This window comes from Daphnia pulicaria, chromosome 1, assembly GCF_021234035.1.
Source record: "Daphnia pulicaria isolate SC F1-1A chromosome 1, SC_F0-13Bv2, whole genome shotgun sequence".
Classification (NCBI taxonomy): domain Eukaryota; kingdom Metazoa; phylum Arthropoda; class Branchiopoda; order Diplostraca; family Daphniidae; genus Daphnia; species Daphnia pulicaria.
In genome coordinates this window covers 6,028,131-6,044,570 of record NC_060913.1, presented here as the reverse complement: position 1 = coordinate 6,044,570, position 16,440 = coordinate 6,028,131, and the positions used below count along the sequence as shown (strand labels likewise).

The 16,440-nt window shown below is 37.8% G+C and overlaps 2 protein-coding genes across 2 annotated transcripts; both read right to left on the bottom strand.

The window, feature by feature from the left end:
* Positions 1-7,822: 7,822 nt before the first annotated feature.
* On the bottom strand, positions 7,823-9,112 carry LOC124320948 (protein XRP2-like). Its single transcript, XM_046783893.1, has 4 exons — positions 8,906-9,112; positions 8,367-8,832; positions 8,140-8,299; positions 7,823-8,067 (listed from the first exon to the last, which is right to left on the bottom strand). Exons 2-4 carry the CDS (start codon positions 8,593-8,595, stop codon positions 7,902-7,904), a joined length of 555 nt encoding a protein of 184 aa, XP_046639849.1. The 5' UTR covers positions 8,596-8,832; positions 8,906-9,112; the 3' UTR covers positions 7,823-7,901.
* Positions 9,113-9,199: 87 nt separating this feature from the next.
* LOC124320359 (calcium-activated chloride channel regulator 3A-1-like) lies at positions 9,200-14,731 on the bottom strand. Its single transcript, XM_046783257.1, has 16 exons — positions 14,466-14,731; positions 14,234-14,352; positions 13,972-14,159; positions 13,656-13,833; positions 13,424-13,568; positions 13,133-13,363; positions 12,896-13,063; positions 12,381-12,791; positions 12,069-12,311; positions 11,828-11,999; positions 11,602-11,763; positions 11,353-11,514; positions 11,185-11,285; positions 11,003-11,108; positions 9,742-9,968; positions 9,200-9,652 (listed from the first exon to the last, which is right to left on the bottom strand). The coding sequence occupies exons 1-16, from the start codon at positions 14,646-14,648 to the stop codon at positions 9,353-9,355; spliced, it is 3,096 nt and encodes a 1,031-aa protein (XP_046639213.1). The 5' UTR covers positions 14,649-14,731; the 3' UTR covers positions 9,200-9,352.
* Positions 14,732-16,440: the final 1,709 nt, after the last annotated feature.

Here is a 16,440-nt window from a genome sequence, read left to right as displayed (position 1 = left end):
GTCCCTTCAAAACTTTTATATCATCTTTCCACTTCTTTCCTTGATTAAGCTCACCGTTGGGATGGTTGTCCGACATGAATGAAATCAGTTATATTGCAACTAGCATAAAAGGCAATAAATGCCTCACACAAAAGAGACGTTAGCCATTAACTCTGGCCTCATTGAAAACCACAAGATGTTCATCTTGGCCTTCTTTATTCTTCTTTGGTTCACATTCTGAGAAAGAACACGTTTATTGGGTACTGGCTTGTTTACTGGTCACATAAAATATATGACCAATAAACTGAAAGTTTAAGTATGTGAAAGTATTGGTATAACAGCCTTTTCACATTTGTGCTACTACTTCTGCTACTGCAATGTAAATATGACACGGTTTGCTAAAACTCTCTAAATCTCTTCCACAAAATTGGCTGGTGCAAAAGCAAATAATTTACCAAACTCGATAGTCAAACTGAATTTGAACTTTATTCACTGCTGCTCTCTAACTCGTTAAAAAATTGTACATTTATCCACCGAACTCTTAAATCGTGGAACAATCAAAGAATATTTCCAAATAAGTATGTCAAACGTTTACAACTACTGTCAACTTCCATTTATTTAAACAGACAGATGAGGATAGACTACTTAGACGTCAAACTGAACATCTCAATTATTTCAGAAGAAACGTACAGCATTAAGATTCTATTCGGCAGACGTCACAGAAATAATTGAAAACCATTTATTTCCTTCAAATCGGTAGAAAAGGCTGCTGGTAAAAAGGTCTGCGACATTAAAGGAGAAATCTTAGGCAATGCCAGCAGAAATTTTAGGTGACGCAGCTTAGTTGAATTTTCTGTAGAGACTGTGGGCGACGATGGGGCTGATGGTCTGGCTGAGATTGTTACCGAAGCTTTTGTTCATACTTTAGCTAAAGCTACGGACGATGCCGTTTCTGAGTATCTAGATGACGTTGTTGAAGATTAAATGGATAAAGTTATGGATGCCATTATTGTGGAACAAGCAGGTTTAGTTGTGGACGCTGTGGATTACGTGCTGTGGATTACGGAAAAAAGACCCAGCAAATCCATCAAAATCTATCGAAGAAAAAAGTTTGAATGGAAATTGAAAAAGATGACAGCTAGCTGTCATCGTTTTTAACGTAACTCAGCGACATAATAAGTCTGGAAAAATTCTTAGTTGCATCAGTTTTGTTTGAATAAGGGCGAATCCCATTACTGTCAACAACATGTCAAAAATGAGCAATTTTTCTGAACTGCAAGGTTCATGAACAAATTGCTGAAATGAATTACATTTTGTTACGCTCTGACACTCCAATTTATGCTACCAACATACCACGTTTTGCCATGCATCAACTTTGTCTAACCCGTGATGTAGTCAAGTAAAGGAACCATTTGAAATAGTAGACTGCTACCTGCAACAATAATATTTTGAATAATTGTTTTCTTGATTTATTTGGTTATAATAGATAAGGAAGAAACGCGAACGGATATTGTGGATTTGTCAAATAAAATTAGTTTTAGTTTTTTTTATTAATATCTTTTTTGTGTAATAGTGAAACTTTTCAAAAATATGTCAAAAAAGATCTTCTTAAATAAAAAATTTTCAATCAGATTTCTTAAAAAGTCAAATAACTAAATGATAAATTGTCCTCCTGATTAGTCCTTTCAACTAACCCGACTCTCCCAACCTGTTTTTCAAGTCAAAGGACCTGTCAGATTGAGATTTCCTGCTGCTTACTGTACCGTTGTGTTAGTGTCCCTACTAACACAGCGATGTACCATGGATATCACTGCAGCGTTCTCCCAAGGATAAGGGAGATACAAACAGCATATCCATGGAATGCTTCATGTTGATCCTTATTTCCCCTTCCCCGCACGTACCATTTGTATGTCCCTTGAATATACCGGTTTGTGTATACACAGTATCATGAAATAACATCCATCTTTAGATATGATTTCTGTTAGAAAATAAAAGATAAAAGTCTCACCCCAGATTTGAACTACTGACCTTCAATTCCGTTACTCACCTCTCTCACCACTTGACCAACTGTTCATCAACGGTTTAGGAACAAATATTTGTGTGTAGTGGAAATAGAGATATTTTTTAGCTTTTTCGTCCACTGTGTACCTTATATGGTTATACTGTGATGCACATTCTGTGTAGGTACCAAATGGTATTACAACAAAATCATACCCCCGGGTATATTACTTTGACGTACAATCAGTATATTAATGAATATACGCTGGTGGATCTACGATGAATATTCTTTATTTGATCCTATCCTAGATCCGAATAAATGTATACCTACGCTATACTACCGCCCCTCAATTGCGACCTGGATCTATTCATCCCATATTAACCTACATCTTACATAAAGTGGATGGGCCGTGTTAGTAGGGGTATTTTATCACGAATAGTTTCACATTACTACTTAATGAAAAGCCTAAAGAACAAGTAAGTTTTTTTACTGCAAATTAAAAATTGAGAGTGGCCTCAAATTAATTTAATATTTTATTTTCCTGAATAATCTAGTGATCTTGATCAGAGAAATTTGAGTTGAAAATTGGTTTTTCCAACTTAAAAAAAGAATTTCCTTATGGGATCTGAAACCCTGTTTAGCTCGTCATTATATAAAAAGCTAAAAAATTGTTCTTTGCGGAATGTAATCCCTTGTCTTTCGTCAAAAAGTAAAAAAGCTTAATTAACTTAAATAACTCCACTTTTAAATCTAATGATTGATGTTTGTATCTCATTCAAGTCCATTCCATTCACCCTCGGGCCTGAATTTCGTAAAAAGTGTGGCCGACCTGTAAAAGAAATATTATTGTGTGGCAAAAGCAAAAGCTTTGTTTTCACTCTTTTCACCATTGAGATCTCCGACGGCCAAGTTATCATTTTCTGCCTTCGTCCCATAAGTATCAAATTCAGCGCATTTTTTGTTTATTCTTACGTAAGTGATGAATAGAACAAAAATGCATAAATAATAAGACATGATTTTGCCAAAATGAGACTCAATTTCATTGTGTTCAAATGGAATCAGTCAAATGCAATCATCTCTTTCCTATCTGCTTTTGAAAACCAGTGCCACTGAAGAGTAATGAAACTCCATTTCCAGGTATGCTTATGTAATTTGTGGGCATGAGGAAATATTTTAACTGTGCTGTACTGTTTAAAAAAATAGCTGTAGCTTAACTACCTTTTTTCCCTCGGGTTTTCTGTCTGTTGTTGATTGTACCTGATTTAATAGGGATCAAGATAGTACACGCATTGAACAAGATAGTTAACACATTAACACGCATACATAATTAAATAGTATTGAATATGCAACTTGATTCTGCATACTACCAGCCGTCCAAATGGTTGGTTGTAATTCCTAAACACAACATGCTTTCAAAAATCTAAATCAATTAGATCTAGAATCACTGGAATAATTTTTGTTTTAACAGGCTAACTACGAACTAGAATCGAAGTTTCTAATCTTGACGGAAAAAATTAGTCAAAGAGTAGAAGTTTTTGTTGTTGTTATTTTTGTTTTTTTTTGTCTATCGGGTAATGGCACAGAAAAAAATAATGTAGCAATCGTTTAGTATGACGAAGTATTCAGGTATTATTCTTCCTCCTTCATGACCATGGCCTCAGCTGTCATTTTCAGCTCAAAAAAGATAAACCATTCCAAAATTTAAAAATAAATAAAAAAGAATCTGGTGTTGTTGTAGGTATGAAATTGATACGATTAGTTCCACTAATACATTAGTCACATTCATATACATGTAACCTTGTAAAATTAATAGTTGAAGTCTGCATAAAGCTATTACTGTGTTCCTGCTATCCAACTGTTATTGGATTACGAAAATACGAAGTGCATTATAGTCAATGATGAAGGGAAGCACTGACTTGATAGACTCCAACAAGGAAACCTACCTATCCAGTTATTTAAAGAAACCAGAATATGAACCCAAAGTTTAGGCAAGGGTTTGACAGAAAAGATGGGTAACAATCCCCATGACTATCTAAAAGATGATATTGAAGAACTTCTGCCTTATTAGCAACCTCTCTGTTTTCACTCAGCGCAGGGGAAGTACAACCAAACACAAGCCTAGCTAGTTATAGGTCAGGGAGAGTGGCAACAGAAAAATAAAAGGTCAAAACTTGAAAAAAATGTTAATTTATGAAATGATAACCAGATAGAATAGAAACTAACTGCAGAAGATACAGTACCCAGCAAAAAAATCCGAACGGCGATTTTCTTGTTTGAAGGCCTTAGGAAGATCAATCACTTAACAATCCAGATCCTGACAGGCCACTCTCGCCTAAACGGCCATCTTCACCGTATAAAACTCATCCAGCACCCAGCGTGCCTATGTGAAGCTCCCAACGAAACGGTCCAACACTTCCTTTTCTACTGCCCGATCTTTAACCCAAAAAGAACAGTCTTCGATCACTCTAGCCACGGCGGACTGGCCACCATCACTCTCCGCCATCAGCCAATCCGAAACGCTATGGACAATCATGATCAAGTTCATTAAGCAGTCCCGTCGGCTAGCCAAGCCACAAATAAATTCCTAAAGAGGGACTACCCCCTCTCCCTGCTTCGCCTGTTCGTCACTCTCTTTTTTCGTGTCGTTTTGATGTTTTTTTTATTTTTCTCTCTCTTCTGATTTCTCGTTATCTTCTTTTTTAAACTCGTTTCTATCATCATTCCCGCCTCCTCTCTACCCTCAATTCTGCACCCATAAACGGTGGTATGTCTTGAGGGGTCATTTCCCGCCGCTCCGGGCGGCCGCACCAAAATATGCAGCTCCGGGCCGGGGGAAACGGCAAGAGGGGAGGTGTGTGTCGTACTGTCATCTCCCGCCTCTTCTTTACTTTCAATCCTGCACCCATAAACGGTGGTATGTTTTGGAAGGTCTTTCCCGCCGCTCCGGACAGTCGCACCAAAATATGCGGCTCCGGGCCGGTAGGGAGGGCAAGAGGAGAGGCCGGTCAGAAATCGCCAATACCCGATCATTATTCATCTGCTCCCAACCACCCCTCTCATCCACTCCAGTCAATCAACCACCTAGCTGAACTAAACTATCCTGTACTAACACTTCTCTGAATCTCACCTTTGTACACACTAGAACTAGAATTACACCCGGGCTATATTCGCTGCCTGCGACCCGCGCCTTTTTATAATAGAAAAAAAATATCCAGCAAAGAAGAGATAATTGGCCTCGATTTACAATTCTTTCACATTGGTGATTATATTATTATAATACAATTTCAGTCAAATAGAATTGAATGGAACAAATCATTAAAGGATCATTACTAGAAACATTTTTAAAATCCGCGCTTCTAGCACAAACAAGAAAGGTGGCCATTAAATTTTAAAAACTTGTGTCGTTGCTGAAATGGCTATTGGCCTATTAACCATGGACTAGGCCTACTCTATATTAAGGACTCAGTCCAATCTCGCCGTGTTAAAACCTGTCGGGTAGGCTTTTTTACAGTAAAATAATGAAAAAATACAAACAAATAAGAGTTTTTAAAGGCGAGTTCAGCTACGTTAAAATTTTAATTAAAATAAGGGAAAAAAATATTACGTTTGATTTTTCGTAGAAAAGAAAGAAAGTCAACTTGACTCATGTGCCATCTATCCACCAAACCCCTAAGTTCTTACTAATGCTCTGTTTACAAGTGCATGCAAGGCAGCACGTGTTTGTTTATTGCCGATATTAACAGCTGATTATGAAATCTTCTTACTTGCAGACTTTCTCCCCCTTCTCCAGCCTTTTCCTGCAAGTAAAAATTAAATATCTTTTAAAATGCTTGATACCTTACCAGCCGTCCGCCATTCAAAGAGACCGTTTGGGGGGTTTTTGATTACGCGGAAAACGTCGATAGGGGTTCTAAAAATTAACAAACAGATGAGTTATGTTCTAAAATTTCGCTAAGTCAATTGGTAAAACCGCAATCGCTTAGCTATTGTAGTTTGGGAGATATTAAAAAAAAAACTTTTGAGGGGGTAGCCAAAATTTATACTTTTTTTTTGTTTTTGTTTTTCTGCAGCAGTTTTCTCGTCAACTACTGCACCTAAAAATAATCTAATTGGACTTTTAAAATGATGGGATAGCCCATCTCTTCAAATCATTTTAATTTTTTGTTCCCACCCAGCTTAGAAGCCCAGCTTAGTGATATTAACGATTGAAATGGTGGAAAAAAATTTCCCGAAATTTCTTGCGTTTTTTTGGCCATGTCGGTCTTATTATGTGGCTGCATTCATCCTATAAGCCACCTAGCGATGGAGATACCAAATGTGTGCCAGTAGTTATAGATGTGAGTATGAAGAACCAAAGAATGAAACTTGTTCCGCAACCTGTTCAAGAGTTATGAATTTTTTTATTTCGTTATTATTCCCCATGATTTGGAGCACGCGCTCCCTTTCCAAGCGAAGGGAGGGAGGAAGAGAGGGAGGGAGTTGCGCGTGCACCAAAGAAATAGGGAAAACAACTAAAATGAAAAAATTCGTAACTCTTATACAGATCGTGGAACAAGTTTCATTCTTTGACTATGTGTTCTTCATATTATCTTATTCTTTATATTATTATAACTGGTACAAATTTGGTGCCGATCCGAAAGACCAGATTGGATCCGCTGACGATGAAATAAAAATGTTTGAATGAAGATTACTACAAAAACACAAAACATTTTTACAAAAATAAATACGCCATCAGAAAGAAAAAGAAATTATCTTTCTTATCGTAATTTTTTATATATATTGAACATGATAAAAATGACTCTTGCAGTAATTTAAATTAAAAAACGCACAAAAAAATTATAAAAAGCGCTAAACTTTAATATGTTATGGAAGGCTTCCCGTTAGCATTTTAAAAAATCCATTGGTACATTATTTCTTCATGACATGAAATACACGCGATAAAAAAATGGAACAAATAAAAAAATTTTTGCGACGAAAAAATTCGAAACTCGGCGGAATGACCCAACTACTCAACTAGTAATGACATTGGCGAAACTCCGTAAGCCGCCATGCAAGAACATTACCAGTTCGCGTCCACTTTTTTTTCGCTTTAATCTAACTGGCAACTTCGGACGGAAGCCAAGTCTATAGTCCCTAAGTAAACTTAAGATTACAAACAAACTAGAAGTCTTTATTTTTTCTACTTACGTATATCTAAAAGTCAATAATATATGCTAGCCTTCTAGACTACGTGGTACGTTTCCTATTTGAGTTCCAGTAGCCTAATCGTAAGTTATTTAGCCCAATTTCGACCGCAATTTTCAACTGCAGTTACCGATAAATCACGGCTCGACAAAACGGGAAGCGGGGAAAATTTCCGTGTTTTGGAGTAAGAAATGGGAAATTTTTGCGTGTAGTTGTAAATCTAACCGCTAGATGATGAAGCAAGGAATTTTTTTTCCCTTTCGGCGTGCCATAGTTATTAGCCCCCTATATAATGCAAGGCAAAAAAAGAAACGATTATTTCTTTTGCGATATCCCTTACAAAAATAAAAGTTTAAAAAAAACGTTTAAAAAATACAACCAATTTAAATACTTTCGGATAAGGGGTTCCCAACCACATTAACGTCGATAGATACGCGCTCTGCGCTTGCATCTATCTATGTTTTCATTGAAGAAATTTTGTTTAGTTAATATGTACGTCAGGTGCGGAAATGAAGGTGTGAAAACACGCGTTATAAACCTATATTTTCTTTCCAGGTCATTTGTGACCATTGAAGTCGGAATGAAATTATTTCTGAAATATTTTCTAACTCTCCAATCTCCATTTTTGGGCCGTTACTCAACAGAAAATTGACGCATATCTGAAAGCAAAAAGCTAAATTTTTTTATTTATATTTGTTTAAATTGAAAGTATAAGACATGTAATAGTTTTAGGAAAAGTTTATCGTTTTTTTAGGATTAGGCTAGAGGCTAACAAATTGCAAAAATTTTCTGAATTATCCCAGACGATGGGAGTAGAGGAAGCTGCATATGAATTACAGTTAACGGGTACCATCGGGTGATCGAATGGTAAGACTGAAAGTGTCCGATCAAAGACAATTTGGTGACTAAAGAAACGGTAAAAGACGAGAAAATAATTAATAATAAACATGCAAAATCAAACTAAAAATTATTCTTACTCGGTACAGTATATTAGTTCTTCTTCATTTAGATTATCCTCAAAACGATCTTCAATCGCCAAACATTTCCAGTTAGTTTCCAACGAAGTAGGCGTAAAATCAAATACATCTGACCATCGATTAACAATAATCGAGTTTAGTCCAGCGTTGGCAAGGTGACCTAAAACCATGTAAAATAAAATCACTTTACGGCTTATCGGATACATCAAGTGATAAGTCTGTGTAACCATGTAATCCCAGATAATCGAGTGAAATACACTGAAACTTCATCAAGGTAGACATTTCGATGCTCGGTTGAGTTGCGCAAAGCAGATAGCAGGTAACGTCAGTACAGTCTCTAGTTCTGAACTGTCCGCAAGCCGCCACTATAACGCAATGACTGCAGTTTCGCAAGAAAATACTAAAATTCAAAACAAAACATATCTCAGCAACCTTTTTAACTATCTTGATTGACATGTGATTCGAACTACTGTGCTGGACTGCTACCTGCCTTTAACGGGTCCCAAAATGATTTTGCAATCTTTACAATCGTCGACAAAAATGCTGTCGAAGAAACCTGTAACGAGGATAAGCGAACGCAAGCAATTTTCAATCTTAAACTGTTGTCCTTGATAGACGATGTTTCGAAAAATGTACAGTTCGTTCAAATGGTTCAGACGAAGTTGGTTTGTTTCAACTTCAGATTTGTTGTCCCTGCATTTGAATAACAAAGAACACATCAAAATAATGATGACAGCCAAAATGAAGGGCAAGTAAACGAACTAACCAAGAATAAACTGGTGGGTCAGTTGAAATACAACTGCTTTGATCCAAATGAGTTACATTTTTGGCATCACCATCTGGCTGACTACTAAGCCAGTTTCGAATTAATTTAAATACGTTACCCATTTGCTACAACACAAAACCAAAGCAAAAAGTATTAACAAACTGTGATCAAACGAAAACACCGACAAAGACTGTTGTTGTGTAAGCCAAGCCGTTGTTGGTTGCCTAGCTACTGAATCGACCTGCATATCTCCCTTTTTTCAATGTCGGCTATAGTATTTATGGGATTCGTGCATTTATTTAATTCAGTTTATTTCGAATTTACGTACAATCTAATAATTCATATCGTTTCACTATATTCTATTCAATTAATCGTTAAAAACTATACGATAAGCTGTTAGAAAAGAAAAATTTCCTACAATTAAAATAAAATAAATCATTTTGTTGTTCACAAAGCGGAAATTAAAATCAATGCAACTGAGAATAAGGAATAGAATAAGGCTGATGAAACTCGGGTGATTTGAGCACCATTTGGTTGCGCCGTTGTTGTCGATAACGGTTTCGTCGTCGTCGTTGATGTTCTCGCAGTAGTGCTGGCAGTTGTAGGTTTGGATGTTGTTGTTGAAGTAGTTGGAGTTGTAACAGCCGTTGTTGTTGGAGTAGTGACTGTTGTTTTTGAGACAGTCGTAGTAACAGGGGGCTCTGACCCGGTAAGGTAAACCATAGGTGCAGCAAACGACTCGAAACCCTAAGTTAACAAATAAACAATAAAAATATCGTCAAGTTCATAAGAAAAAAATATGTATGTATTTAAATAGCGCGCGTGAGCCAACATACCGATGTACTCTTGGAATAAATGGTAAAATACATCGAAGGGGGCGCGGGTCCATCTCGTACCAGGTTGATGGTCACAGAATGACGAACAAAAGGTTGTAAAGGATCTAAAGATCCCTCTACGATGGTGCTTGGATCTACTTCTACAGCTGTTTCCGGAATTTGTCCGTCATCATTGATAATCTGATCTGGGTATAAGCTGTACACCAGTCGATAGGAAGCAACCGACGCTGAAAAGAGAGAAAAAAAAGATTAACGGTACAGTGGGTACCGAAAGTATCCGTACGGCTGAGAGGATCAGTAGGGAAAACGCGTTTTTCAAAACGCTCCCAATAATAGAATTCTCGGTGGAATTCGATAAAAAATTTTTCAAAGGTTAATATTAGGGCGGGGTATCATGTGATTTTTTTTGGGAATTTTTCGACAACGCGATATGTGGTTTTTATCGCGTTGCGTAAGTATCCGTACGGCCGAGAGGCCTAGTAGGGAATGGGCTTACTTTGGAGGCCTGTCATTCGGTATCTACGTAATATTATAGGGTGGGAAAGTTCTTAAAAAAAAGAGCTGCATTAGCTCTATGTGTGGTCATAAGATCACATTTTTCAAATTTCATTTATAGTAATGAAATCGAAATTGAAAACACGAATTATAAGTTTTCCGTTTTCTTCCCCTCGATTCCCCATCACCAGTGTTGCCATATCAAAAAATATTTATCCTTTCTCTTTCTCCCTCTTCCGTCCAAGGGAAGAAAGAGATTTTTTGATATGGCAACACTGGTGATGGGGAATCGAGGGGAAGAAAACGGAAAACTTATAATTCGTGTTTTCAATTTCGATTTCATTACTATAAATGAAATTTGAAAAATGTGATCTTATGACCACACATAGAGCTAATGCAGCTCTTTTTTTTAAGAACTTTCCCACCCTATAATATTACGTAGATACCGAATGACAGGCCTCCAAAGTAAGCCCATTCCCTACTAGGCCTCTCGGCCGTACGGATACTTACGCAACGCGATAAAAACCACATATCGCGTTGTCGAAAAATTCCCAAAAAAAATCACATGATACCCCGCCCTAATATTAACCTTTGAAAAAAATTTTATCGAATTCCACCGAGAATTCTATTATTGGGAGCGTTTTGAAAAACGCGTTTTCCCTACTGATCCTCTCAGCCGTACGGATACTTTCGGTACCCACTGTAGCTACATAAATTATTTTACGGTACTGAATGCTGGTGTTATAAAATATCGAAATTGATTTACTGTTTTTGCCGTAACTATCTTGAGGAGAAGTCCAAGAAAAAGTTACTTTTTGGTTTTCCGAATCGTGATTGTCGATTCGGAAATCCATGATGCGAGCCGGTCGTTCCTGTAAAAAATCATTATTCGTAGGTTAGCAAACGTTTTTATTCATTAGTGTCACACGAAGATACTGACTAACGTACTTCGTAAAAAATCGCAGACCCCACTTGAAGGCTGGCAGCATAGGGAATCCAACGTTGAAAACTGGTGGTAGAACCCCCTTCGAGATAGGTCGAATCTTCGTCTGTTCACGGAAATTGAGAATTATAAATTATCAGAATAATTCACACATTCATCAAATTGTATCGTACTCTGATCGATGGGTATTGAACGACTGGAAGGATTATTGTTGAATTGGGCAAGTGGATCGGATCTTCGGTAACCGTCTAAGAGAACAGAAACGTGAAATATGCCATCCACTGTCGGTTTGTAGAAACCCGTGTAGATGCCGTCTTTTTCCAGTAAGTCAGGGTCTGTTGAAAATCAAATTTTGGCTTTAGTCGAACAATCTCACTACTTATTTCGGCTTATTTGTTTAAGGCATATTGGAATACACGTACAAAGGCCGTCGTCTCTCAAAGACACGGATTGCTGGATTGCGTTTGGTCCATGAACGGAAGCAACAGCAGAATAAAGTGCTCGAGCAAATGAATAGCCCTTTCGAATTGAAGCGAAGACCAAAAACGAAGGGTCTTCGTAAATGTCAGCCATGTTGAGGACACCTTTCGATTTAAATGGAATCAAAAATGTAAAAACCTCACGAAGTTTTGTGGAAAAATCAAATACCGTTTTTGCCAGATGTATAGACTTCGACATCGATTACTCGATTTTTGGGTTGGCCTCCGCCGCCAACGTAAACCGGAACGTTTTCACCCAGAATTTCAACAGCCTCGTAAAAGCCTGACAACGGTTCTCCAGTCGTATTGACCATGAACGTAGCAGTTGTCGAGCTTGATGTCTGTATTCGAATCAGGAATTTTTAATGTTTCTTTCAGCCGCAAGAAGCGAACTTAGCAATTTTTCTAACCGATGGTATGGTAAAGGTGTGAATTTTGTATTTTCTGTCCCAACTTGAGTATTTTTGGACGTGCTCTGGAGATGTCAAAGTATATGTTGTTTTTCCATCCGTTCCGTTTACAAAGATTTGATAGTCACTGGGTCTTCCAACGGGTACGAAAAAGTGCATCTCTATTGAGCTTGGAACAAAGTCTACGGTGTAAAATTTTCTGAAAGGCGTTGCAGAAATACTCGTAAACGGATCTCGAAGCAGCTAAATACACGGGTAATTAGTGATTAACAAGATATCTAAATGAAGTACAGTATAAATCGTAATTATTACTTGAACTCTTCTGTTGAGAAATTTTGGATCTCGTACCAGCTCGACGGTCTTATTGAGCACGCTCGAAATGACAGACTGGTAATTATTTAAGTTGGCGGTAAAATGAGTCCCTCCAGTCAGTAATGTGCTTCTCTCCATTACGTTTTTACTGCTGTCGACGTTGCATTCGAACGTAACCAAACGAGCGTTCCGAGAATTGAGTAAATGGACAGCCTCTGATTCAACCTTCATTTCATCCATGTTCGTGATTTCATTCAATTTGAACACGAGCGCGATTGACCCGGACAAATGTGTGAAGCTGGTCAAAACGTCTCCAACGTCCAGCATAGCCTTCTCTATTAACAAACCTGACCCTGATGATCGAGTCATATTCTTCACCTTAGAGGCTAATTCTTTTTCATTGTTATCGACCTGAATGTTCATTTTAGAATTTGAAAAAGTAAACAGTGAAGCAACAACCATGCAAAAATTAAATTATGTGTTCAAAGCAGTAATATTTCTAAAAAATAATTTACTTGAATGGGAGCTTGTATTTCGGTCAGATATCCTCCTAGACGACCATTTGAACTACTAACATTAGTTCCACCCATGGTTGCGATGCCTACGAAAGACCTGGGGCTGGTTGCAGCCAATCGCGGAATTAATTTATCTGCGATTTCCAATTTGGTATAATTGAAAACCGTCTAAAAATAATGCGAAGTAAGATTTGAATACTACGATTCGTTTAGTCGTCCTTTAATTAAATACCGTACATCATCGGTTAAGGTGTGACTTGAGGTATCCATGACGATATAAACAGTCTGATATGCTGGGAGCAGATAACTGAACTCCGGTACCGTGTTGGTGGAGGCATCCAAAGGTTTAAGGTCAATTAAATCTGGATGTTTCGAAATTATTGTTTTGGTACTACGATTGCGGCACCAGTAGTTTTGCATGTTGGGAGCTGCTCGGTCATGATTAGTTTCATCGGAAAATTTAGTCACCTATAGTAAAAGAACAATCAATTAAATGAAGAACAAACGAGAATAGTAGCGCAATTTTACTGTAGGTAAAAATGGCATGAACATCAAAGACGTCGTCGGTCCGGTTGTAGCTGTCATATCGGGAATGAATCTGCAATTGAGATCGGTCAGATTGCCTGTCATGTCGGGAGTATTGGGATACTCGCAGTAATGCGTGTGGTCTTCCCTAAAAAGTTGGTAAACAATTAATCACTGAATATATAATGTCAAAAGCAGTGCAATGCTAAATAATAAAATATATATATATTCTTACGGAAATGCGTACGATCCCTCAATTTTGCTATTGTTGGATCCAGTAAGTTGCCATTCGCCACGAGGATTTTTAAATGTGTAGGGAAATTTATCACCGTTCTCGATAAACATTCCTGGAATTCCATTTTCGTTATGAACACCGTATCGGTAATGGGCGAATTCGTGGAGCATCACCTTAGCTATTTTTTAATAATGAAATACAAATACAAATGTAGTGTTTTGCTATAAACAGTAGACTACAATAACTAGTTTGGCTCCATGTCATTATCAATAAAAATCCCCATTCCTTTCTTCATTCCTGCTCATCACTTGCTTACCTGGATCACCATACTTTTTCACAGTTGCGCCGTTGCTATTGAGGAAAAACTGGGGTGGCGCAATTATATATTCACCCGGTTGGCCACACATTTTGGAATTGTAGGAGCGCGCTGCTTGGACCACTGTCTCGGGGTCATTGGCAGTCATGGTGGTTTCAATTCGCATATCAGCGTTCAAGTAATTATACCTTGAAACCGATGAGAAACAATTGAAATTTAATTAACGAAAACTAGGTAGAGACAGCTTAACAGATTTATTTACGTCGATGTTGGTGCGCCAGTAAGAGTCCAAGCACGCGGCAGTAAAATGTTAACTTTTTTAAAAAAGACTTTTGAATCAGTCGCATCAAAGAGCATTTTTGACGTATTCGTCATTGTTTTCTAATTAACGAGAAAGCATAAATCGTAATGAATGCATTTTTTTTCGATAAATGAATTAAAACGAAAGAATGAAGTTTGAATGAGACGAGATGAATGAAATAGATGAAGCTTACTTTGAGAGCATCGAGGAAGGGAACTCGTTGTTCGGCGTCGAGTTGTAGAGCGTCCTCGGAGATGGCAACCGTAAATTCATAGCCATTACCGTTCAAGCTGACGGAATGTATAGTTCCGATCAGGCAGAATACCGCAACCCAGCACAACATTACAGTTGTCCTAATCGACATGATGTTTCGCATACGAAACAAATTATATTCAACGATACCCGAAACGATCTTTTCTATTCCGCCGTCGAGAACAAACTAAATTAGTGTTGGTTGACTGTGTCCTATTTACGCGTCGCCACCCAAAATCCCATTTTGACACCTGCAACAGTAGCAAGATAAGAAAGGGGAAAGGTTTTTTCGACCGACGTACAACCGACAGACGGCAGGCTTTTGATTAATCGAACATGTTACAGTATTCGAGATTGCTTGAAATAGAGGGTGTGGTGAAAGACCATGTCAGAAGAAAACGGAACTATATAGAATCAGACTTATTGCAGAGCATCCTATAATTACGAGACTAAGGCCACAAGATATTATTATCGATATTATCTTATTTTTGTTCTTGTTGACTCGCCTTTCTGTCGGATGACGCACTCGAACTGTAAGCCTGGCTTGTGTAATGGTGAGTCGAGTTTGTGAAGTGATATCACTCCATCGCCATAAATCGTTTCATCTATGATCCTTATTTACAAGGCAAATAGAATTTTTCCTTTATCAAAGGTTGAAGCTGTCTGTCAGACCGTGACAAGTTAAAACAGTTTTTCCCTCTTCCAATGTTCAATGACTACCGTGGTTTTTTGTTTAAACAAAAGTAGTTAAATGACATTTGTCAAACTGCAATCGCACAGTCGCGACTCAGGAGTTTGAAGGCCTGGTATCCTTGACGCCGAATATACTATCTCTACCAAACACTTTGTTGCCGAATTTTGGATGCTGCTAAAGTTGATTCCCTCACTTCCCACGGTCAGAATTTTTGTCGACCACCTGCTGATGATAAGTCGGCTCACCTAAATCTTTTACAATGGTGGCTTATGAAAGAAATGTGACGCAAGTGACGAAGGTGCAATAACAATAAGAAATACGAACCATGAACCAGTAAAGCCTCTTGATACCTATGAGTAAAGCAGTCAGGATATCACTTGACCACCGATTGCCCAGTTCAACTTGGCAAATAGGTTAGAAAAAAGGAAAGAAAAAATGTGGAGAAAACGGTCTCGATATAAATTTGTTCATGGCGCTTAACGGTCTGTCTGCGATACGTAATTGTTTTTTAGGTAGGTGCCATGGCGCCTTGGTTATCTCTTGCAACGATACCGTAAATTCAAACTAGATTTAAGCCGATTACGAATGAAATAAAATGCAGGTGGTTAATAGCCGTCGTGTAATAAAGAAAATTGTACCGCGTAATGATGGTGTATTGTTGAGTACGTTCATTTGACACTCATCGATTCGAAGAGAAAACGGAAACACCACACCGGCTAAGCCGTCGGGTTTCTTTCTTCACATTCCAATCAGCAAGACAATATAAAAGATGATGAGGAATTAACCGTATTTTGCAAACGAGTTTTTAAAAACAATCAAAGGAGAGAGGGGTGGGAGAGACGGAGCAGGTATTCGAGGAAGAGGCGTACGTTCGACACCGATCAAAATGATGTTTTCAAATGACCCCCGATTTCTGAAAAGAATAATTTTTTTGTTTTTCTTCAAAACGAGGATGAAACAGCTTTTGTAGTTTTTTTTTTCTCTCCTCTTGCGATCAATCAAAAACAAGTCGCCTAACTATCACAGCAATGAACCCTCGGATAGTTTGAGCTGGTGGTTTTCTGGGATATAAGAACAGATTGGTGTCCCCTTTTACGATGAATTTTCAAAAAATTTGGCGTTTTAAACAGTTATCCATAATTTCAACTAAGCTTTCATCAATCTAGCTTTGAAAAAGGAGAAAAAAATATTATAGAAAGGAGCGATGATAGTAAGAAGAGGG